Genomic DNA, 27,574 nt, shown 5'->3' with positions numbered 1-27,574 from the left:
ACTGTAACAGCATCTTGCTAGATATAATGGTTAGAAAGGACTGTAACAACATCTTGCTAGATATAATGGTTAGAAAGGACTGTAACAGCATCTTGCTAAATATAATGGTTAGAAAGGACTGTAACAGCATCTTACAAGATATAATGGTTAGAAAGGACTGTAACAGCATCTTGCTAGATATAATGGTTAGAAAGGACTGTAACAACATCTTGCTAGATATAATGGTTAGAAAGGACTGTAACAGCATCTTACAAGATATAATGGTTAGAAAGGACTGTTAACAGCATCTTGCTAGATATAATGGTTAGAAAGGACGGTAACAACATCTTACAAGATATAATGGTTAGAAAGGACTGTAACAGCATCTTGCTAGATATAATGGTTAGAAAGGACTGTAACAACATCTTGCAAGATATAATGGTTAGAAAGGACTGTAACAGCATCTTGCTAGATATAATGGTTAGAAAGGACTGTAACAACATCTTGCTAGATATAATGGTTAGAAAGGACTGTAATGGCATCTTGCTAGATATAATGGTTAGAAAGGACTGTAACAGCATCTTGCTAAATATAATGGTTAGAAAGGACTGTAACAACATCTTACAAGATATAATGGTTAGAAAGGACTGTAACGGCATCTTGCTAGATATAATGGTTAGAAAGGACTGTAACGGCATCTTGCTAGATATAATGGTTAGAAAGGACTGTAACGGCATCTTGCTAGATATAATGGTTAGAAAGGACTGTAACAGCATCTTGCTAAATATAATGGTTAGAAAGGACTGTAACAACATCTTACAAGATATAATGGTTAGAAAGGACTGTAACAGCATCTTGCTAGATATAATGGTTAGAAAGGACTGTAACAACATCTTGCAAGATAAAATGGTTAGAAAGGACTGTAACAGCATCTTGCTAGATATAATGGTTAGAAAGGACTGTAACAACATCTTGCTAGATATAATGGTTAGAAAGGACTGTAACAGCATCTTGCTAAATATAATGGTTAGAAAGGACTGTAACAACATCTTACAAGATGTAATGGTTAGAAAGGACTGTAACAGCATCTTGCTAGATATAATGGTTTGAAAGGACTGTAACAACATCTTGCTAGATATAATGGTTAGAAAGGACTGTAACAACATCTTACAAGATATAATGGTTAGAAAGGACTGTAACAGCATCTTGCTAGATATAATGGTTAGAAAGGACTGTAACAACATCTTGCAAGATATAATGGTTAGAAAGGACTGTAACAGCATTTTGCTAGATATAATGGTTAGAAAGGACTGTAACGACATCTTGCTAGATATAATGGTTAGAAAGGACTGTAACAGCATCTTGCTAGATATAATGGTTAGAAAGGACTGTAACAACATCTTGCTAGATATAATGGTTAGAAAGGACTGTAACGGTATCTTGCTAGATATAATGGTTAGAAAGGACTGTAACAGCATCTTGCAAGATATAATGGTTAGAAAGGACTGTAACAGCATCTTGCTAGATATAATGGTTAGAAAGGACGGTAACAACATCTTACAAGATATAATGGTTAGAAAGGACTGTAACGGCATCTTGCTAGATATAATGGTTAGAAAGGACTGTAACAGCATCTTGCTAAATATAATGGTTAGAAAGGACTGTAACAACATCTTACAAGATATAATGGTTAGAAAGGACTGTAACAGCATCTTGCTAGATATAATGGTTTGAAAGGACTGTAACAACATCTTACAAGATATAATGGTTAGAAAGGACTGTAACAACATCTTGCTAGATATAATGGTTAGAAAGGACTGTAACAGCATCTTACAAGATATAATGGTTAGAAAGGACTGTAACAGCATCTTGCTAGATATAATGGTTAGAAAGGACTGTAACAACATCTTGCAAGATATAATGGTTAGAAAGGACTGTAACAGCATCTTGCTAGATATAATGGTTAGAAAGGACTGTAACAACATCTTGCAAGATATAATGGTTAGAAAGGACTGTAACAGCATCTTGCTAAATATAATGGTTAGAAAGGACTGTAACAACATCTTACAAGATGTAATGGTTAGAAAGGACTGTAACAGCATCTTGCTAGATATAATGGTTTGAAAGGACTGTAACAACATCTTGCTAGATATAATGGTTAGAAAGGACTGTAACAGCATCTTACAAGATATAATGGTTAGAAAGGACTGTAACAGCATCTTGCTAGATATAATGGTTAGAAAGGACTGTAACAACATCTTGCAAGATATAATGGTTAGAAAGGACTGTAACAGCATTTTGCTAGATATAATGGTTAGAAAGGACTGTAACAACATCTTGCAAGATATAATGGTTAGAAAGGACTGTAACAGCATCTTGCTAGATATAATGGTTAGAAAGGACTGTAACAACATCTTGCTAGATATAATGGTTAGAAAGGACTGTAACGGTATCTTGCTAGATATAATGGTTAGAAAGGATTGTAACAGCATCTTGCAAGATATAATGGTTAGAAAGGACTGTAAGAGCATCGTGCTAGATATAATGGTTAGAAAGGATGGTAACAACATCTTACAAGATATAATGGTTAGAAAGGACTGTAACAGCATCTTGCTAGATATAATGGTTAGAAAGGACTGTAACAGCATCTTACAAGATATAATGGTTAGAAAGGACTGTAACAGCATCTTGCTAGATATAATGGTTAGAAAGGACTGTAACAGCATCTTGTTAGATATAATGATTAGAAAGGACTGTAACAGCATCTTGCTAGATATAATGGTTAGAAAGGACTGTAAGAACATCTTGCTAGATATAATGGTTAGAAAGGACTGTAACGGCATCTTGCTAGATATAATGGTTAGAAAGGACTGTAACGGCATCTTGCTAGATATAATGGTTTGAAAGGACTGTAATGGCATCTTGCTAGATATAATGGTTAGAAAGGACTGTAACGGCATCTTGCTAGATATAATGGTTAGAAAGGACTGTAACAACATCTTGCTAGATATAATGGTTAGAAAGGACTGTAACAGCATCTTGCAAGATATAATGGTTAGAAAGGACTGTAACGACATCATGCTAGATATAATGGTTTGAAAGGACTGTAACGGCATCTTGCTAGATATAATGGTTAGAAAGGATTGTAACAGCATCTTGCAAGATATAATGGTTAGAAAGGACTGTAACAGCATCTTACAAGATATAATTTTAGAAAGGACTGTTAACAGCATCTTGCTTGATATAATGGTTAGAAAGGACTGTAACAGCATCTTGCAAGATATAATGATTAGAAAGGACTGTAACAGCATCTTGCTTGATATAATTGTTAGAAAGGACTGTAATGGCATCTTGCTAGATATAAAGGTTAGAAAGGTTACTCTTGTAAACTAACCTTTCCAGACCCACTGGAGGACATAGATGTCATGTGGATAATTGGCTGTCAATGGCTTTATCTGGATTAAATTAGTCCAGTAATTGTGCTATTAGTAATTAAGTATTAACATTCTGTAAACATTTTATGTTTTAAGTGTAAAAAAATATCAACAGTACAAATATTATTAAGATACTTTAATTAAATACTAAAATTCATGACCAAATTGTTGTTGTTGTAAGGTTTAATGCCATTTTTCAGCACAAGATAGGCTATACATGGCAGCCAGTATAAATGGTAGAGGATTAGAACCCAGGAAAACCCTGGAAAGAACCACTGACCCACAAGAAGCTATCAGCAAGCTTTCTTACATACTCACATTGGTCGAACCTGAGACTCAAACCCACACAGACAAAGGTGAGATGGAAGTGATCCTTAATGGTGAGCGCTTTAGACCAGTTGGCCACTCTGGTCCCCTGATCAAATTGTACATGTGAGTTCAAGTATAGAAGGGCTTGGACCAATTTAAACTCAGCTGTCATCACACCTTTTTTTGATTCACTGTTTCAGTGACCACTGTTCATTGATTGACAGTTAATTATGTAGGCATGGACTTAAAGATGTCTTTGATTATTGTGGGTCTGTAATCATGACATTGGAATTTCTGAAGGACAAATTACATATGCTAATAGTGGCACTCATGATTGAATGTAAAAATAAACTCCATCCATTCCTACTGTCCTGATTTCAGTTAATTTGTTTCTCCATCCATCCATTCCTACTGTCCGGATTTCAGTTAATTTGTCTCTCCATCCATTCTAACTGTCCTGAATTCAGTTAATTTGTTTCTCCATCCATTCCTACTGTACAGATTTCAGTTAATTTGTCTCTCCATCCACTCCTACTGTCCTGATTGCAGTTAATTTTACTTTAAAAAGACAATTGAGTTTTTCATAATAATGTGATTGCAAGTAAAATTATACATTATATTCTATTGTGTTTATTTGTGATTCCTATTAATATGTGCAGATAATAGTATCATATACAAGGGAATAATCTTAAAAATTCACAAATAGTTTAAAACATAATTAGATACTAAATGCTTGATTTACTCTATTTTCCTTCAATTTACAGCCATCACGAGGTCCGTCCACTTACAGTATTAGTTCCAACATTAGGTAAATCTTTGTGTTTCTTTAGATTAAAGCCATGACTGTCAGCTTACAGTATTAGTTCCAGCATTAGATTATATATATATATATATATATATATATATATATATATATATATTGTTAAAATGTTAGTATCCATGTTGTCAAGATGTCAATATTTGTATTATCAAGATGTCAATATATGTACTGTCAAGATGTTAATATCTGTATTGTCAAGATGTCAATATCTGTATTGTCAGGATTTTAATATCTATATTGTGAAGATGTAATTATCTGTATTGTCAAGATGTAATTATCTGTATTGTCAAGATGTCAATATATATACTGTCAATATGTCAATATCTGTATTTGTCAGGATGTCAGTATCTGTATTGTCAAGATGTCAATATATATACTGTCAAGATGTCAATATCTGTATTTGTCAGGATGTCAGTATCTGTATTGCCAAGATGTCAATATCTGTAGTATCAAGACATCAACATTTATGTTGTCAAGATGTAAAATTTGTATTGTGAAGATGTCAAATCTGCATTCTTAAAATGTATCATCTTCACTGTGTCAGAAATATTGAATTAATCTTCAGCTAACGAATGCTTGTAGGAGATGGAAGAAAATGAAAATACAGACCTAATTACAATGGTGTGAACAACAAATCCCTGAAGCTGTATGATCCATTTACCATGTGTTCAGATACTATGGTTCAGAGGTGATACAAGCCTAAAACTGTGTAAACACTAGGAGAATAGATGTTAATAATGTGTCTGTGCTATTCATAATGTTAGGGATTGTAGTTTGCACCATTTTGACTCTGGCTGTAAATAGACAAACTGTTAATTACAATTACAGAAAGGACTGCCAAGTAAAAATGTAATATTTAAATTGATAGACTGCAAATAAAAATGTAATATTTTAATTGAAATCTCATTGTTTACAATGACAGAAAGGACTACCAAGTAAAAATGTAATAATTTAATTGATAGAAATCTTTTTATTTACAATGACAGAAAGGACTGCCAAATAAAATGTAATAATTTAAGTATAGAAATCTTTTTGTTTACAATGACAGAAAGGACTACCAAGTAAAAATGTAATAATTTAATTGATATAAATCTTTTTGTTTACAATGACAGAAAGGACTGCCAAATAAAAATTTAATAATTTATTTGATAGAAATTTTATTGTTATCCAGGTAATATCTTGAATTGCAGGTAACAGGAATTAGATTATTCAGTTTTTTTATCAGAACATAATTAAATAGAATAATTATAAAACATTTTACATTCAATGCATAGTTCTTCAGGCTTTGTATTCAGTTCACTGTAATGGTTTTATTTGTAGCCGCATATTGGTTGCCCCACCTCCTTCCATGGCATCTGGATCCGTAGTGCCAACAGTAGTTCCGACTCATGAGCCAAGAACCCCGACACCTGAAAAAGATCCATATCAGCAGGCAGAGGATGGTGTCAAAGATTTTATGGTCATGGTGGCCGCTGCCATGAACAGAAGTCAGTATATTCTCCTAGGGCTTGGACTTTTTAAATAATATATTTGTAATTATGTTTTTGTTTGTGTGCCATTCAGTGCCATTCTCCTCCAGTATTTTGGGTCGTTTGTACTGTATTGGTACATCAATATAAACTGCCTTATGCTTAAATAAGAAAAACTCATACTTGACAAGTTTTAGGAGAAGAAAAAAATAAGTTCATGTTGCAAATTAGGACTGAATTTCTAAATAAGAGGCACATTTCAAGATTTGACTCATGTTTTAGTAAATAAAATGGCAGGATTCTTATGTAGGGATAAATTTGGTTTCACTTTTAGCATTAAATATTAACCAGATGATGTGTAAATCTTGTCCATTATGTCTATGTGTTATGTATTTTTAGTTTATAAAGTGTGCTTGACCTTTGTCCATGATTGAGGCTGGAGTTTTGGCCAGCATGACTATTCTCATGCAGTGTCTACCTGAGTTTTGTCATAGTTATAAGTGGTAAACAAGATGTTTACTAAAATTAAAGTTCAAGGCCTGACCTCGTTTTCAAATAAGTGAATTTTTCCATGTGAAATGTCTTACATTCAGGTCATTTTGTTGTCATAGGTCAGGTTACAGTCTTATTTAAACAACTAGCTAAACAGTTACTCATTACTTATTTTTATCAGTCTATGTATGACTGTTTAGTAAAATTCGACAAATAAATTTACTTTCCTAAAATTCAAAGTGAAAATTTAAAAATAACTTACTGTATTGGGAATTAAATACCAAATGATTGTAAATGTTCTGTCAAAAGTATGAAATTATAAATGTTCTGAATGAATTCCAATATTTTTGAATTCCAATATTCTTGAATTCCAATATTCTTGAATTTGCTGATGTATCAATAGTCTTGAAAGTGTTGCTGTACAAAAGATGTGTAAATCTTGTTGATTCCGATTAGCACAGAATTTTAATGACATGTATGTCTTTTTCACAGTTTGAATGAATTTTTTTCTCAGGTTTTTCAGGTTTCAAAGGTTAAATTGTGTATGAGACTTTTTGTTACAATTTAAAACAGTTTAGTTAGCCAGAATATCTCCAAAACATTAAGGAATCTTTATTTCCATTTGAAGATAAGCATAAATAACTTCATATGTCAGCAAAGGGAGAGAGTGAAAATACCAAACTGTGGAAATTTTCAAAGCACTGTTATGAGCTGACAAGGTGGATTTAAATGGATGTGGAATAATTCTGGCTTGAAAATATGATAAAAGTATTAGCTACACTTGTATGGAATTAGTTGATTGTAACAGATAAAAATGTTTCTGGCAGCTTTTCTTCATAACAATGGTACATTGAACAGCTTTCAAAAAATTAGAGCCTCCCTCCTGATCCAGTGCCAGAAATATTCTGGTAGAGTCAACAAAAACCTGATGTAGCTGGACCTTATGACCGGGTCAAAATGTTACAAGCTTTTGAAAAGAAAACCTGGATGACCAATGAAAGCTGCTGACCACTTGGGTCATTGAGAACTGTATGGAAATGGGCAACACCGACTTTAAGCAAATGATGTATTTGTGAGGGAGTGAACAGGCTAGAGAGAATTGTATGGAAATGGGGAACACCGAATTTAAGCAAATGATGTATTTGTGAGGGAGTGAACAGGCTAGAGAGAAATGTAGGGAAAGGGATGACACTGACCTTAAGTAAATGATGTAATTGTGATGGAGTGAATTTCATGAAAACTCAGGTGAATACTCAGAGTCCCTGACTGGATGAAGGCAGTCGGCATTTAAATGGCAGACATGACTTTCTGATGTCCTTCCATGGATCAAAAAGGAATCCAATGGTAAATGTAGGATTCCACAAAGACAAAATAGGATTCTACATAGCAAAAATAGACCCCAACCCCTAATTTATGAATTAAATACCCACAACAATGTCATTTTTGACAAAAATATAAAACAGTATGAAAGGCCACATACATCTGGAATGCATGATTTAGATCTGGTACTGTCAATCCAAATGCATCTGGAATGTATGATTTAGATCTGGTGCTGTCAATCCACATACATCTGGAATGTATACTTTAGATATGGTACTGTCAATCCAAATACATCTAGAATGTATGATTTAGATCTGGTACTGTCAATTCAAATGCATCTGGAATATATGTTTTAGATCTGGTACTGTCAATCCAAATCCATCTAGAACGTATCATTTAGGTCTGGTACTGTCAGTCCACAAACATTTAGAATATATGATTTAGATCTGGTACTCTCAGTCCACAAACATGTAGAATGTATTATTTAGCTCTGGTACTGTCAATCCAAATACATCTAGAATGTATGATTTAGATCTGGTACTGTCAATCCAAATGCATCTGAAATGTATGATTTAGATCTGGTACTGTCAATCCAAATGCATCTGGAATGTATGATTTAGATCTGGTACTGTCAATCCACATACATCTGGAATGTATGATTTAGATATGGTACTGTCAATCCAAATACATCTAGAATGTATGATTTAGATCTGGTACTGTCTATCCAAATGCATCTGAAATGTATGAATTAGATCTGGTACTGTCAATCCAAATACATCTGGAATGCATGATTTAGATCTGGTACTGTCAATCCAAATGCATCTGAAATGTATGATTTAGATCTGGTACTGTCAATCCAAATGCATCTGGAATGTATGATTTAGATCTGGTACTGTCAATCCAAATGCATCTGGAATGTATGATTTAGATCTGGTACTGTCAATCCAAATACATCTAGAATGTATGATTTAGATCTGGTACTGTCAATCCAATTACATCTAGAATGTATGATTTAGATCTGGTACTGTCAATCTAAATACATCTAGAATGTATGATATAGATCTGGTACTGTCAATCCAATTACATCTAGAATGTATGATTTAGATCTGGTACTGTCAGTCCACATACATCTGGAACGTATGATTTAGATCTGGTACTGTCAATCCAAATACATCTGGAATGTATGATTTAGATCTGGTACTGTCAGTCCACATACATCTGGAATGTATGAATTAGATCTGGTACTGTCAATCCAAATACATCTGGAATGTATGATTTAGATCTGGTACTGTCAATTCAAATGCATCTGGAATGTATGTTTTAGATCTGGTACTGTCAATCCAAATGCATCTGGAATGTATGTTTTAGATCTGGTACTGTCAGTCCACAAACATTTAGAATATATGATTTAGATCTGGTACTCTCAGTCCACAAACATGTAGAATGTATGATTTAGATCTGGTACTGTCAGTCCACATACATCTGGAACGTATGATTTAGATCTGGTACTGTCAATCCAAATACATCTGGAATGTATGATTTAGATCTGGTACTGTCAGTCCACATACATCTGGAATGTATGAATTAGATCTGGTACTGTCAATCCAAATACATCTGGAATGTATGATTTAGATCTGGTACTGTCAATTCAAATGCATCTGGAATGTATGTTTTAGATCTGGTACTGTCAATCCAAATGCATCTGGAATGTATGTTTTAGATCTGGTACTGTCAGTCTACAAACATTTAGAATATATGATTTAGATCTGGTACTCTCAGTCCACAAACATGTAGAATGTATTATTTAGCTCTGGTACTGTCAATCCAAATACATCTAGAATGTATGATTTAGATCTGGTACTGTTAATCCAAATGCATCTGAAATGTATGATTTAGATCTGGTACTGTCAATCCAAATGCATCTGGAATGTATGATTTAGATATGGTACTGTCAATCCAAATGCATCTGGAATGTATGATTTAGATCTGGTACTGTCAATCCAATTACATCTAGAATGTATGATTTAGATCTGGTACTGTCAGTCCACAAACATTTAGAATGTATGATTTAGATCTGGTACTGTCAATCCACATACATCTGGAATGTATGATTTAGATCTGGTACTGTCAATCCAAATACATCTGGAACGTATGATTTAGATCTGGTACTGTCAATCCAAATACATCTGGAACGTATGATTTAGATCTGGTACTGTCAATCCACATACATCTGGAATGTATGAATTTGATCTGGTACTGTCAGTCCACATACATCTGGAATGTATGATTTAGATCTGGTACTGTCAGTCCACATACATCTGGAATGTATGAATTAGATCTGGTACTGTCAATCCAAATACATCTGGAATGTATGATTTAGATCTGGTACTGTCAATCCAAATGCATCTGAAATGTATGAATTAGATCTGGTACTGTCAATCCAAATACATCTGGAATGCATGATTTAGATCTGGTACTGTCAATCCAAATGCATCTGAAATGTATGATTTAGATCTGGTACTGTCAATCCAAATACATCTAGAACGTATGATTTAGATCTGGTACTGTCAGTCCACAAACATTTAGAATATATGATTTAGATCTGGTACTCTCAGTCCACAAACATGTAGAATGTATTATTTAGCTCTGGTACTGTCAATCCAAATACATCTGGAATGTATGATTTAGATATGGTACTGTCAATCCAAATGCATCTAGAATGTATGATTTAGATCTGGTACTGTCAATCCAATTACATCTAGAATGTATGATTTAGATCTGGTACTGTCAGTCCACAAACATTTAGAATGTATGATTTAGATCTGGTACTGTCAATCCACATACATCTGGAACATATGATTTAGATCTGGTACTATCAGTCCCAATACATCTGGAATGTATGAATTGGATCTGGTACTGTCAATCCAAATACATCTAGAATGTATGATTTAGATCTGGTACTGTCAATCCAAATACATCTAGAATGTATGATTTAGATCTGGTACTGTCAATCCAAATCCATCTAGAATGTATGATTTAGATCTGGTACTATCAGTCCAAATACATATGGATTGTATGAATTAGATCTGGTACTGTCAATCCAAATATATCTAGAATGTATGATTTAGATCTGGTACTGTCAGTCCACAAACATTTAGAATGTATGATTTAGATCTGGTACTGTCAATCCAAACACATCTAGAATGTATGATTTAGATCTGGTACTGTCAATCCAATTACATCTAGAATGTATGATTTAGATCTGGTACTGTCAGTCCACAAACATTTAGAATGTATGATTTAGATCTGGTACTGTCAATCCAAACACATCTAGAATGTATGATTTAGATCTGGTACTGTCAATCCACATACATCTGGAACGTATGATTTAGATCTGGTACTGTCAATCCACATACATCTGGAACGTATGATTTAGATCTGGTACTATCAGTCCAAATACATATGGATTGTATGAATTAGATCTGGTACTGTCAATCCAAATATATCTAGAATGTATGATTTAGATCTGGTACTGTCAATCCAAATACATCTGGAATGTATGATTTAGATCTGGTACTTTCAATCCACATACATCTGGAACGTATGATTTAGATCTGGTACTGTCAATCCAAATCCATCTAGAATGTATGATTTAGATCTGGTACTATCAGTCCAAATACATATGGATTGTATGAATTAGATCTGGTACTGTCAATCCAAATATATCTAGAATGTATGATTTAGATCTGGTACTGTCAGTCCACAAACATTTAGAATGTATGATTTAGATCTGGTACTGTCAATCCAAACACATCTAGAATGTATGATTTAGATCTGGTACTGTCAATCCAATTACATCTAGAATGTATGATTTAGATCTGGTACTGTCAGTCCACAAACATTTAGAATGTATGATTTAGATCTGGTACTGTCAATCCAAACACATCTAGAATGTATGATTTAGATCTGGTACTGTCAATCCACATACATCTGGAACGTATGATTTAGATCTGGTACTGTCAATCCACATACATCTGGAACGTATGATTTAGATCTGGTACTATCAGTCCAAATACATATGGATTGTATGAATTAGATCTGGTACTGTCAATCCAAATATATCTAGAATGTATGATTTAGATCTGGTACTGTCAATCCAAATACATCTGGAATGTATGATTTAGATCTGGTACTTTCAATCCACATACATCTGGAATGTATGAATTAGATCTGGTACTGTCAATCCAAATACATCCAGAATGTATGATTTAGATCTGGTACTGTCAATCCAAATACATCTGGAATGTATGATTTAGATCTGGTACTGTCATTCCACATACATCTGGAATGTATTATTAAGATCTGGTACTGTCAATCCAAATACATCTAGAATGTATGATTTAGATCTGGTACTGTCAATCCACATACATGTGGAATGTATTATTTAGATCTGGTACTGTCAATCCACATACATCTGGAATGTATGATTTAGATCTGGTACTGTCAGTCCAGATACATCTAGAATATATGATTTAGATCTGGTACTGTCAATCCACAAACATCTAGAATGTATGATTTAGATCTGGTACTGTCAATCCACAAACATCTGGAATGTATGATTTAGATCTGGTACTGTCAATCCACATAAATCTGGAATGTATGATTTAGATCGGGTAGTGTTGGTGCACAAACATCTGGAAGGTATAATTTAGGTCAGGGACTGTCAGTCCATGTATGTTCGGAATGTATGATGTAGATCAGGGACTGCCGACACCACTTAACTCGTTGTGGGTGCTCTTGAAGGCAATGGGTCAGTCATATGTACATACAGATGGCGGTATTAATGTTAGGTAGAATAGGAGATATGATGTAAGAACTTCTGTGTTTCAGTTGCCCATGCTGAAGGAACTGAGAAGGAAATACTGGACAAGGAGACGGATGGATTCCTGCATAGGAATGTCAGAGATATTAAGAATGCACAGGTATGTTATATGTCATAACGATCAGGTCACAATTCCAGCTTATATATAGCAAATCAGGGCAATTGTTGTGTCACAGATCTATAATGTATGCTACAGTCTGAATATACCTCCCCGTTTATTTGTAACCCCCCCCCATTTAAAAGACAGAAAGCACAAATAAGATAAAAGATATACAGAACTTAGTTCATTTATTTATTTATAATTTCAAACCTGATTATACCCCGGTGGTAGCGTAACATTGTTACTGTCTGTGTGTTTTATTCCTAAAGGAAGCTTTCAGAATAAAATATGACCTGTTTGCCAGTCATTTCCAGTTCTTGACAAGTCCATTTTGAGCAAAGGGATGTATGCACAACTTCATATGTATGTATGTAGAAGGAAAATACTATGTTGTCTGTTTCCAATATTTACAATATCGAATGAAGCAAAGGTAAAGAATGACAACTACAAATTTGCCTTGCACCTTGATTTAACAAGTGGTGTAATTTCTATGTACATTTGTACAAAGGATATAACTGTAAACTCTCAACATTATACAAACAAATGGGCAGGTATAATCAGACTATACACGTCAAAGAGGATGATCCAGGTTGGGGATTATGATAAAGACACTAAGTGAATAAATAAGATGTTTACTTATGTTGTCATTGTAATTTATTTTAAATCTGACACCAGACTTCTGCGCATAAATTGGAACAATAGATTTTAACAAAATAATGCACACTAAGATAAAACACTGGTATGAAGAAATGATATTAATAAGTTGAAAAAATAGAATAGATATTCACTCAGATAGTGATAATGGTAAAAATTAGATTTTGACTTACATAGCGATAATGGTACTTGAGATTTTCACTTACATAGTGATAACAGTACATGAGATTTTCACTTACATAGTGCTTTTTGATAAAAATTAGATTTTGACTTACATAGTGATAATGGTACTTGAGATTTTCACTTACATAGTGATAATAGTACATGAGATTTTCACTTACATAGTGATTTTGATAAAAATTAGATTTTCACTTACATAGTGATAATAATACATGAGATTTTCACTTACATAGTGATAATAGTACATGAGATTTACACTTGCATAGTGATAATAGTACATGAGATTTACACTTGCATAGTGATAATAGTACATGAGATTTACACTTGCATAGTGATAATAGTACATGAGATTTTCACTTACATAGTGATAATAGTACATGAGATTTTCACTTACATAGTGATTTTGATAAAAATTAGATTTTCACTTACATAGTGATAATAGTACATGAGATTTTCACTTACATAGTGATAATAGTACATGAGATTTACACTTGCATAGTGATAATAGTACATGAGATTTTCACTTACATAGTGATAATAGTACATGAGAGCTTTTCTTACATAGTGATAATAGTACATGAGATTTTCACTTACATAGTGATTTTGATAAAAATTAGATTTTCACTTACATAGTGATAATAGTACATGAGATTTTCACTTACATAGTGATAATAGTACATGAGATTTACACTTGCATAGTGATAATAGTACATGAGATCTTTTCTTACATAGTGATAATAGTACATGAGATTTACATTTGCATAGTGATAATAGTACATGAGATTTTCACTTACATAGTGATAATAGTACATGAGATTTTCACTTACATAGTGATTTTGATAAAAATTAGATTTTCACTTACATAGTGATAATAGTACATGAGATTTTCACTTACATAGTGATAATAGTACATGAGATTTACACTTGCATAGTGATAATAGTACATGAGATTTTCACTTACATAGTGATAATAGTACATGAGATCTTTTCTTACATAGTGATAATAGTACATGAGATTTTCACTTACATAGTGATTTTGATAAAAATTAGATTTTCACTTACATAGTGATAATAGTACATGAGATTTTCACTTACATAGTGATAATAGTACGAGATTTACACTTGCATAGTGATAATAGTACATGAGATCTTTTCTTACATAGTGATAATAGTACATGAGATTTACACTTGCATAGTGATAATAGTACATGAGATTTACACTTGCATAGTGATAATAGTACATGAGATTTTCACTTACATAGTGATAATAGTACATGAGATCTTTTCTTACATAGTGATAATAGTACATGAGATTTTCACTTACATAGTGATAATAGTTCATGAGATCTTTTCTTACATAGTGATAATAGTACATGAGATTTTCACTTACATAGTGATAATAGTACATGAGATTTTCACTTACATAGTGATAATAGTACATGAGATTTGCACTTAATAGTACATGAGATTTTCACTTACATAGTGATAATAGTACATGAGATTTTCACTTACATAGTGATAATAGTACATGAGATTTTCACTTACATAGTGCTTTTTGATAAAAATTAGATTTTCACTTACATAGTGATAATGGTACATGAGATTTTCACTTACATAGTGATAATAGTACATGAGATTTACACTTACATAGTGATAATAGTACATGAGATTTTCCCTCAAATAGTGATATTGGTACATTAGATTTTCACTCAGTGATAATGATAAATTAACAAAAATGGGATATAAAACTTGTGGCATCCAGTTGATGACCACCAAGTATGTTCAGTCCAACCACTTTGTCAGATGATCAAGGAGCCACCACAATTACCTTGCCCTTCCCAGTCTGCCAAAGGAGCAAAGAACCCCTTTTTTCCCTGCAGACCAATTGGTCCTTAAGCTTTGGTCTCTCAACATGAAATAATCACTGTTGTCCTAGAAGACAACATTATCACCAACAGCACCATACAGGTCATATGACAACCCACCAACTACCATGATTCTGCATCCAAGCTGTTAGCTCTATGGCAAAAATCACACCTCCAAATTCAGACACATGGTCATGCCTGCAAACACCCCGAAACAGCTTATACACCAACCAACCAGGTACCAACACCCCAAAACAGCTTATACACCAACCCACCAAGTACCATGATTGTGCATTCAAGCGATTAGCTCCACAGCTAAAATCACACCAACTTCCAGATGCATCCAGACAGCCAAACACAGACAGCTAGACAGCTCTACAGCTGCCAAACTGTCAAACAGACCAGACAGATCCAGACATCTAAAATCAGACATTCTCTCCAAAGACTGCCAAACAACTCCACAGTTACCAAACAGCTGCCACAACATAATGCCTAAAGCCATGTGGTATATGTGACAAAGTCATGTATAAAATGCAATAATGTACGTTATGCACATGTGTATGTGGAGTTGATTATTTCGTAGTAAATCATTTCATTGAGACTAAAGTACAAAATTATCGTAATAAGCAGGTTCATATGTCAATCTGCATCTGACAAGAATACTTTTGCAGAACGTTAAGAACTAACATTTTCTCATCCTGTATTCCATGCAACATTTTAGCGAATACATATTAATCTGGTCAGTTATAAACTGACAAACTTGAAACCAGACTATAATAAATCTAATAACGTGGCGTTACAGGTCTGAGTATCTGTAATATTTAGAATAAATATTAGAACATCCAATAATTCTATCGTAAATACATCCTAATGCAGACAGTATAAAGAATTTTATAATTCACATCTCTACAGCCAAAGATTTTGTTCTGTACTGTGGACAGCTTCCTGACAAAACCTTTCAAACTGTAAAGTTACTATACTGCCTAAAGTTTATAGGTGTCCTGACTTATACTGATGCAGTCTACAGCCAGTAGGCTCAATGTTTACTGGCTTTCTCTTTGCAAGCACTTTGCTCATATGGCCTGAAGTGATTTTGATTAACGTAAGATATAAATAAACCACTTTTGGGTAACACTGTGGATGGAAACAAAACCTGAGCTCATTTCAGTTCAGATATAATACACAAACATTAAATATACACGATTCCCTGACATAAGGACAATGGTGTAACATGTTAGGACAATCATCTCACAGCCCTAGCTTGTATGTTTCATGTCAATACAATCATCTCACAGCCCTAGCTTGTATGTTACATGTCAAAAAATTCTTCTCACGGCCTTAGTTTGTGTATTACATATCAATACAATCATCTCACAGCTGTAGCTTGTATGTTACATGTCAGGACAAACATCTCACAGCACTAGCTTCTATGTCACATGTCAGGACAAGCATCTCACACCCTAGCTTGTATGTTACATGTCAATACAATCATCTCACAGCACTAGCTTGTATGTCACATGTCAGGACAAGCATCTCACACCCTAGCTTGTATGTTACATGTCAGGACAAGCATCTCACAGCCCTAGATTGTATGTTACATGTCAATACAATCATCTCACACCCTAGCTTGTATGTTACATGTCAATACAATCATCTCACAGCCATAAATTGTATGTTACATGTCAGGACAAGCATCTCACAGCCATAGCTTGTATGTTACATGTCAGGATAAGCATCTCACAGCCATAGCTTGTATGTTACATGTCAGTACAATGGTGACTTTTAAAATAAATACCACTGTAACAGTTTCTTTTATGTGTTTGACCAATATTCAATTCTGTAGTAAAACGTGTAGTAAAACCCTTGCTGTAACATGGCAATGAGGTACATTTAGAGTCAAACCCTTGTTGTAACATGGTAATTATGTACATTTACAGTAAAACCCTTGTTGTAACATGGCAATTAGGTACATTTAGAGTCAAGCCCTGGTTGTAACATGGTAATTATGCACATTAAGAGTAAAACCCTGGTTGTAACATGGTAATTATGCACATTTAGAGTAAAGCCCTTGTTGTAACATGGCAATTAGGCACATTTAGAGTAAATCCCTGTTTGAAACACGGTAATTTAGTGTAAAACCCTGTTTTTAACATGGTAATTAGGCCCATTTAGAGTAAAACCATGGTTGTAACATGGTAATTAGGCACATCTAGAGTAAAACCTTGTTTGTAACCAGGTAATTAGTCACAACTAAAGTAAATCACACTTTGTAACAGGGTAATTAGACATTTAGAGTAAAGCACTAGTTTTAACATGGTAATGAAATAAGTTGAGAGTATAACACTGATCTTAATATGTTATTCTCTATATATTTCTTGCATCAGAATTCTGATCGTGATGAAAAAACTTCTTTTTTGATTTTTATGATTCAGTAAGACAGCTGTCATTTTAATCCAGTAATAATCATTATTAATTACTTATCAACTTGGATTAAATTGTGTGATTCCAGATGGAGATATTTGGTCGTAAGTTGGAGCCAGGTGAATTTGATTCCATGTCACCGACCAAGCAACAGCAGACTAGTGAACAAATGATGGACCTGATACAACAATGGCGTGAGGAGAGACGAGAACAGGAACTCAAATCTGGAAAGAGATAGAAGGAAACCATTTTCAATCAATGAAACACACTGCAAAGGACAGGGCGACTTAGTTTGTAATTTATCACTGTAGATAAGATCAGAACATGAAGGAAATTGGAGGTTCCTTTTAACCTGTCTTTTTATCAATGTATGAAATATTTTATTGATAGTCATGAGAATATTATGAACTCAAACCTAGCAATAATGACTGACTGCATTTAAATGGAAGAGGAAGGTCAATCATGGCAAAAACAAATCTTCAGCTCAATTGATTTGTTTCAATTATATATTTGTTTTTCCAGGACATTTATGACAATGGAATCCTAAAATTTATTTCTAAGTTAATGCAGAGTATCTTGCACTAATAATACCAATGTCATTATCTCCCTTCACCAAACCTTCATTTACAACTGTGTAAGACATTGATGAAATAGTTATTTTACTGAAAATATGATTTGATTGTGTCCTATCTATAGAATCATAAGAGGACCCCTGAGGAACAAAGTCACAGAAAATAATTGATTCAGTCATTCAAGTTTTTCAAATTTAAGCATCACCAAGAAATTTGCAAGTACTGCACATTTACAATTATTACAAGTACTGTACATTTACAGTTATTGAATGTACTGTATATTTAATATAAATACTGTACATTCACAGCTATTACAAGTACTGTACATTTACAGTTATTGCAAGTACTGTACATTTACAGTTATTGCAAGTACTGTACATTTAAAGTTAATACAGTACTGTACATTCACAGCTATTACAAGTACTGTACATTTACAGCTATAACAAGTACACTACTATGCATTTACAGTTATTGAATGTACTGTACATCTACAGATATTACAAGTACTGTTCATTTTACAGTTATTACAAGTACTGTACATTTACAATTATTAAAAGTACTGTACATTTACAGTTTATATTACAAGTTCTGTACATTTACAGTTATTGCATGTTCTGTACATTTAAAGTTAATACAGCACTGTACATTTTAGTTATTACAAGTACTGTACATTTACAGTTATTGCAAGTACTGTACATTTAAAGTTAATATAGTACTGTACATTTTACAGTTATTACAAGTACTGTACATTTACAGCTATTGCAAGTACTATACATTTACAGTTATTGAATGTACTGTACATTTACAGCTATTACAAGTACTGTTCATTTTACAGTTATTACAAGTACTGTACATTTACAGTTATTGCAAGTACTGTACATTTAAAGGTAATACTGTACTGTACATTTTACAGTTATTACAAGTACTGTACATTTACAGCTATAACAAGTACACTACTATGCATTTACAGTTATTGAATGTACTGTACATCTACAGATATTACAAGTACTGTTCATTTTACAATTATTAAAAGTACTGTACATTTACAGTTTATATTACAAGTTCTGTACATTTACAGCTATTACAACTACTGTTCATTTAAAGTTATTACAAGACTTTAGTACTGTACATTTACAGTTTTGTTTCAAGCTTATTACAAGCAGTTATTGCCAACTTGCTTAAAAGGTGAATAAGGATTTAAATTTTTAGACTTAGATTGAAGCAAGAACTGAAATCTAATGACGTACCAGCTTGTATTCTGTTCATATACTTCAATTTATGTACATATGCAGATTTACAGGTATTTTTCCATACACTGTTAATTTTGTCTTGTGAATGAATTTGGTTAGTTATGTAAATTGTTCACTATATCCAGAGGTAGTGCAAAAATAAATTGTACATGTGTAAATTTGTACTGTGTAAATTTGTACATGTGCAAATTTGTACTGTGTAAATTTGTACTGTGTAAATTTTACATGTACAGTGGTCCTTCTCTTATACGGCCACCCTTTCTATACCAAGAAAGTGGCCTTATAACATGGGTGGCCTTTCCAGAAGGGGAATATATTTGTGAGATGTATTGATATATGCATATATAATAGGAATTAAAAAAATTAATATCTTCATTTAAAAGTAGCATTAATTATTAAAATGTTCTTCCTGCCTTATAAACAGAGTTATTTCAAGTAGCATAATAATAATAGCTTTATTCTTAGGCGTGAAATGTGAGTAGGATATTGTTAGGATGGACATTGCAAACCATTAAAATACATTATTTAAATCTTGGTACATACATTATTTCATATTTAAAATCATTCTCTTTCCATTTACCCACTGCTTCAGCTTATTATCCTTATCTATTACAGTCTTGTTTATTTGAGTCTTCCCAACATAAAATCTTTCAGCAAGTGAACTCTCCCCATTGTTATCAAGTCGAATAACTTTTACTTTTTCTTCTAAAGTATTACTTCTTTGTTTACATGATGACATGAAAAAAGTTTTTAATGATTTATTCCCATGTTGCTAATTGTACAGCACTGCAATTTAATTTTGCAGACGAAACTTTTTTAAACGAAAAAACTTGTTATAAAGGAAGTGATACATGTACTGTCATGATTTTTTGGTTTTTGTCTGGTACCCTGTTTTATTCAGAGTTGATTGTTTCTCTGTGTATGTGTTAATCTACAATCCTGACAACGATGTCGGTCATAATCAATTTGTTTTAAAAATCCACTAAGTGAATCCCAAATCTCTATCAAAACAAGCCCATTTCCTGCAAACGTCGGTGTTAATGATATAATAATAACCTTAGTGGTACATGTACTTTAGCCAACACTTCTTTAGTAACGAAAACCTGACATACAGAAACAGACATCGGGAAAGATAATCCAATTACTTACCTTACCGTAATTAAATATTGGTTCTGGGCACATAATAATAACAAAATGTGGCCGCTCGTGAGGGGTAAATTTTACATTTGAGCATTAGTATGTTGGCCACTTGTAACTTTAGAGGGATGGCCTTTCTTGAGGGGTACTTTTGAATACAAACTCGTTGGTGCCAAGGGATTCTGGCTGTAAAGAGTGGGTGGCCACTGGTCAGGGGTGCTGTTGATGAGAGGGGACCACTGTAAATGGATATCAAAATATACATGTGTGCATATTTTACTTATGTTTTAAAAAACTTGCTCTAAAAATTGTATAATGTTTAATTTTAAAACTTTGGTTGAGCTCATTTTGGACAATGTCTCTTTCTACTTCCCTAATTATTGTTGCTTTTTTATACATGCTTCCATGCCCTTATTATGTTGTCATTCCTATTAATATTTTGCATCATGTTGGGGTAAGGGGCCCCGAGTGGCCGAGTGGTCTAAAGCGCTCTTCGTTACGGATCACTGCCATCTCACCTCTGTCTGCGGCGGTTCGAGTCTAAGATTCAGCCAATGTGGGCATGTGAGAAAGCTTGCCAGTAGCTTCTCGTGGGTCGGTGGTTCTTTCCGGGGTTTTCCGGGTTCTTCCTCCACCATTAATACTGGCCGCCATGTATAGCCTATTGTGCTGAAAAATGGCGTTAAACCCCACAACAACAACAACAACAACATGTTGGGGTAAAGAATGGATAGATATATGTTTGTATGCATGTCCATCTCGTTTGTCATTCTTTCTGTTCATCCATCCATCTATCCATCCATGTTTCTATCCATTCTTCCTCCTATATGTCAATTTGTTAATCATTTCCTTGAATATTATTTTCATAGTATGTACGATTCTTTGCACATGATTTCAGTGATGGAGATCAGGAAAATGTAAATATATGGACTGAAAACAAATTACCTTATTGTGATGATTCTCATTATTTCTGGTTCCTTCATACAGATGACAAATGAATAGTACCAACATATATACTGTAGAATGGATATGGGTCACATTGCATGATCTGGCCAATGGATAGTACAGACATATATACTGTAGAATGGATATGGGTCACATTGTATTATCTAGCCAATGAATAGTACAGACATATATACTGTAGAATGGATATGGGTCACATTGTATGATCTGGCCAATGGATAGTACAGACATATATACTGTAGAATTGATATGGGTCACACTGTATGATCCAGCCAATGGATAGTACAGACATATATACTGTAGAATTGATATGGGTCACATTGCATGATCCAGCCAATGGATAGTACAGACATATACTATTATGGATATGGGTCACGCTGTATGATCCAGCCAATGGATAGTACATACATATATACTGTAGAATTGATATGGGTCACATTGCATGATCCAGCCAATGGATAGTACCAACACATATACTGTAGAATGGATATGGGTCACATTGTATTATCTGGCCAATGAATAGTACAGACATATATACTGTATAATGGATATGGGTCACACTGTATGATCCAGCCAATGGATAGTACAGACATATATACTGTAGAATTGATATGGGTCACATTGCATGATCCAGCCAATGGATAGTACAGACATATATACTGTATAATTGATATGGGTCATGCTGTATGATACCTCCAATGGATAGTACAGGCATATATACTGTAGAATTGATATGGGTCACGCTGTATGATCTGGCCAATGATAGTACAGGCACATATACTGTAGAATTGATATGGGTCATGCTGTATGATACCTCCAATGGATAGTACAGGCATATATACTGTAGAATTGATATGGGTCACACTGTATGATCTGGCCAATGGATAGTACAGACATATATACTGTACAATTGATATGGGTCACATTGTATGATCCTGGATATTACAGGTATTATGATTTTTTTCATGTCATGAGTGAAATATTTCCTTCTGTCACTCAAAAAATTTCTTTTTATTATAGATTTTAAAGCCAAAATCTGTCAGTTTGCATTGGATATTTTTCCCATTCTTAGTGTGTGGTACATTGATGCAATGAACATTATTAGGGTGGGGTACATTGATACAGTGAGCATTGTTACAGTGGGGTACATTGATGCAGTGAACATTGTTAGGGTGAAGTAAATTGATACAATGAACATTGTTAGGGTGGAGTACATTGATACAGTGAACACTGTTAGGGTGGGGTATATTTATACAGTAAACATTGTTAAGGTGGGGTACATTGATACAGTGAGCATTGTTAAAGTGGGGTACATTGATGCAGTGAACATTGTTAGGGTGGGGTACATTGATACAGTGAACACTGTTAGGGTGGGGTATATTTATACAGTAAACATTGTTAAGGTGGGGTACATTGATACAGTGAGCATTGTTAAAGTGGGGTACATTGATGCAGTGAACATTGTTAGGGTGGGGTACATTGATACAGTGAACACTGTTAGGGTGGGGTATATTTATACAGTAAACATTGTTAGGGTGGGGTACATTGATACAGTGAACACTGTTAAGTTGGGGTATATTTATACAGTAAACATTGTTAGGGTGTGTAACATTGACACAGTGCACAGCATTAGGGTGGGGTACAGTGATGAACGTTGTTAGGGCAGGGTACTGTAGAAACATCACAGAGCAGTTGCATCCAACAGATTTCAGAGGGTAAGATCTTAAAACACAATAGTTTAATGATTGTTAGTTTACTGGTATTGATTTGGTTTCTTTACTTTGTTTATTTCTGCATTCTGACATGAAATTATGTCCCTTTTGGTTTGCAATCAAGATTCATAAATGACTATTTTTTCCATTATTTTCAAACAGTGAATTTTTATTATTATTATTTTATTATTAGCCATCTATGACTATATGGACTGTAAGCAATCTATGTTTGCGAAATCACTGTTCTTTTTATCCTTTTTTGCAAATTACTTACACTATTTTTTAGACAGCTAGTTCTTTGTTAAGGGGAAGTAATAGTTTAAGACATTAGGACATGCTCATTGTTAACTGGAGGTAATAGTTTAAGACATTAAAACATGTTCGTTGTTAAGTGTGTGTGTGCTAATATTGGCTTGAACTTTGGTGAGGTAAAACATTCGCACAAAAACATAATTGACAAATTATGTAATAGAATTTGATATGAAGAATGGATCTGCAGTTTTCAAATAGTGAAGATTCTGGAACAAGTCCAAACTGAAATATCCAATTTTTTGCCTTGAAAGGCATAGATGGATCAAAAAATAATGCAATGGGATGGGAGATCTAATTAAACCATAAAAAATTACTAATCAATATATGTATGTCTATCTGATGACTGTTAGCCTGTCTGTCCATATGACAGACTGTCTGCCTGACTGATGTCTGCCCATTTGTAAGACTGTCTGATTTTTGCCTGCCAGTCCATTTTTCTGACTGTCAAGTGGTATATTCACCTGTTTTTCTTGGAAGACAAGGAAACATTCTAGAAAAAGCAGGTTATCAAGTTACTTGTACAACTGGGTTACTTTTAGTAGTTACTGAACAGATCATTTATGGTAGTGGTTGAGAGAATCCTTTTTGGTAGTGATTGAGAGGATCCTTTATGGTAGTGGTTGAGAGAATCCTTTATTATAGTGGTTGAGAGAATCCTTTATGGTAGTAGTTGAGAGGATCCTTTATGGTAGTAGTTGACAGGATCCTTTATGGTAGTAGTTGAGAGGATCCTTTATGGTAGTGGTTGAGAGAATCCTTTATTATAGTGGTTGAGAGAATCCTTTATGGTAGTGGTTAAGAGAATCATTTATGGTAGTAGTTGAGAGGATCCTTTATGGTAGTAGTTGAGAGGATCCTTTATAGTAGTGGTTCAGAGGATCCTTTATGGTAGTGATTGAGAGGGTCCTTTATGGTAGTGGTTAAGAGAATCCATTAAGGTAGTAGTTGAGAGAATCCTTAATAGTAGTGGTTGAGAGAATCTTTTATGGTAGTGGTTGAGAGGATCCTTTATGGTAGTGATTGAGAGGGTCCTTTATGGTAGTGGGTGAGAGAATCCTTAATAGTAGCGGTTGAGAGAATCCTTTATGGTAGGAGTTGAGAGGATCCATTGTGGTAGTGGTTGATAGGGTCCTTTATGGCTGTGATTGTGTGAAACCATTGTAGTAGTGGTTATGATTATCCATTGTGGTTATAGTTGAGAAGATCCATTGTGAGATGACCCATTGTGTTAATAGTAGACAGGATGTGTGTGTGATTCCGATTTTTAAGGTAGCTTTAAAAATTCAATCATATTGCTATGATTTCTCCTGCCATGGTGATGTCTAGCACTGGGGGCATCATATGTGTACCACTTAGGCCACTGGAGCAGTCAATAGTGGATAGGTACCATTTTGAAAGCTTTTATTGAATATTGTTTTATTTTTTTAATACTTTTTAATTTTCTTTAGATTTTTATTTTTTAACTTGTTTGAGTAAATATTGAAAATATAAAATCCTTCCAAAATGTTTTCAAATATAACATGTATATTTTCATGTAATATTAAATTTTGATAAAATACTGAATATTGAGTGTTTTCACTATCATTAGTTGTTTATTATTGTTGTTGTTACTGATGTCATTATTGACATCAGAATCCTTGTTGAAATGATTCCAGAAACTTCACATGACACTTTCTGAAGAAGAACATCGTACATAAAACAAAGCCAATGGATTTCAAATAGTTTTAAATTATTAATAAAACTAAATTATTATGTTGATTATGATCTCATTGCAGTCTTTTTGTTTTAACAGAATTTGTGGTTATCATAATAATGAAAATGTGATGTTAACAATTAGGTAAGTGATGTGTTAATTTGAACTTTTTTGTTTAATTTACAAATTTTGAGACCAATTCTCTGCTAAAATCTAAATATGAAACAAACTGGTTGTCATGAAGCTGGGGCCATCTATAATAAAGTTGTAATTATCAATAAATATTTCTTGTTAATTATCAAGAACTCGTCTCCATGTTAATTATCAACAACTCATTTCCATGTAAATTATCAATAATTCATCTCCATGTAAATTATCAACAACTCTTTTCCATTTTAATTATCATTAACTCGTTTCCATGTTAATTATCAACAATTCATCTCCATGTAAATTATCATTAACTCGTTTCCATGTTAATTATCAACAACTCATTTCCATGTTATTTATCAACAACTCATCTCCATGTAAATTATCATTAACTCGTTTCCATGTTAATTATCAACAACTCGTTTCCATGTTAATTATCAACAACTCATCTCCATGTAAATTATCATTAACTCATTTCCATGTTAATTATCAACAACTCGTTTCCATGTTAATTATCAACAACTCATCTCCATGTAAATTATCATTAACTCGTTTCCATGTTGATTATCAAAAACTCGTTTCCATGTTAATTATCAACAACTCATCTCCATGTTCAATGTAAATAACTAGTTTTGGCCCCTGACTTTTAAATCTCACTTTGGCTCTCTGGATACAACGAAATAAAGGAACTGATAACAAATATTTTTGATTTTCTGCATTGTCATGATAGAAAGTGGTTGAATGATATGAATGTCATCCCCAGTGGCTATTGGTATGAATGCCATCCCCAATGGCTACCGATATGAATGCCATCCCCAATGGCTACCGATATGAATGCCATCCCCAATGGCTACCGATATGAATGTCATCCCCAATGGCTACCGATATGAATGCCATCCCCAATGGCTACCAATTATGAATGTCATCCCCAGTGGCTATTAGTATGAATGCCATACCCAATGGCTACCGATATGAATGCCATCCCCAGTGGCTACCGATATGAATGTCATCCCCAGTGGCTACTGGTATGAATGTCATCCCCAATGGCTACCGATATGAATGCCATCCCCAATGGCTACTAGTGTGAATGTCATCCCCAGTGGCTACCAGTATGAATAACAAATTTCAAAGCAAGAACAATAATCAGTAACAATATCACAGAAATAAAGTTTTCCCTCTTGATTATTCTCCAAATGATCCCATTACAATTATGTACATATCTATCCCATAAATGTTATGTACACATCTATGCCATTACAATTATGTACACATCTATGCCAGTACAATTATGTACACATCTATCTCATTACAATTATGTACACACCTCACATCTATCCCATTACAATTATGTACACACATATATATCCGGGGCCCCAAGTGGCCGAGTGGTCTAAAGCGCTCTTCGTTATGGATCACTGCCATCTCACCTCTGCCTGCGTTGGTTCAAGTCTAAGATTCAGCCAATATGGGTATGTGAGAAAGCTTGCCAGTAGCTTCTCGTGGGTCGGTGGTTCTTTCCGGGGTTTTCCCGGGTTCTTCCTCCACCTTTAATACTGGCCGCCATATATAGCCTATTGTGTGCTGAAAAATGGCGTTAAACCCCACAACAACAAAACAACATATCTATCCCATAACAATTATGTACACATCAATCCCATTACAATTATATAAATATGTATCCCATTATAATTATGTACACATCTATCCCATTACATTTATGTACACACATCTATCCCATGAAATTATATACACATCTATCCCATTACAATTATGTACACATCAATCCCATTACAATTATGTACACACTTCACATCTATCCCATTACAATTATGTACACATCTATCCCATTACAATTATGTACAC

At 33.8% G+C, this 27,574-nt stretch overlaps 1 protein-coding gene across 1 annotated transcript in view; it reads left to right on the top strand.

Moving 5' to 3' along the window:
• The window catches only part of LOC149779688 (uncharacterized), a 96,792-nt gene extending 70,932 nt beyond the window's left edge, over window positions 1-25,860 (top strand). The window contains exons 16-19 of the mRNA XM_089940533.1: window positions 4,487-4,530; window positions 5,863-6,029; window positions 12,714-12,805; window positions 18,014-25,860. Coding sequence (XP_089796659.1) covers window positions 4,487-4,530; window positions 5,863-6,029; window positions 12,714-12,805; window positions 18,014-18,163 — 453 coding nt within the window. The 3' untranslated portion in view covers window positions 18,164-25,860. The remainder of the gene's footprint in view (window positions 1-4,486; window positions 4,531-5,862; window positions 6,030-12,713; window positions 12,806-18,013) is intronic.
• Window positions 25,861-27,574: the final 1,714 nt, after the last annotated feature.

Source organism: Sinohyriopsis cumingii, chromosome 17, assembly GCF_028554795.1.
Source record: "Sinohyriopsis cumingii isolate HCF-2022 chromosome 17, ASM2855479v2, whole genome shotgun sequence".
Lineage (NCBI taxonomy): Eukaryota > Metazoa > Mollusca > Bivalvia > Unionida > Unionidae > Sinohyriopsis > Sinohyriopsis cumingii.
The sequence above is the reverse complement of the archived record's forward strand: the minus strand, read 5'-3'. Positions and strand labels throughout refer to the sequence as shown.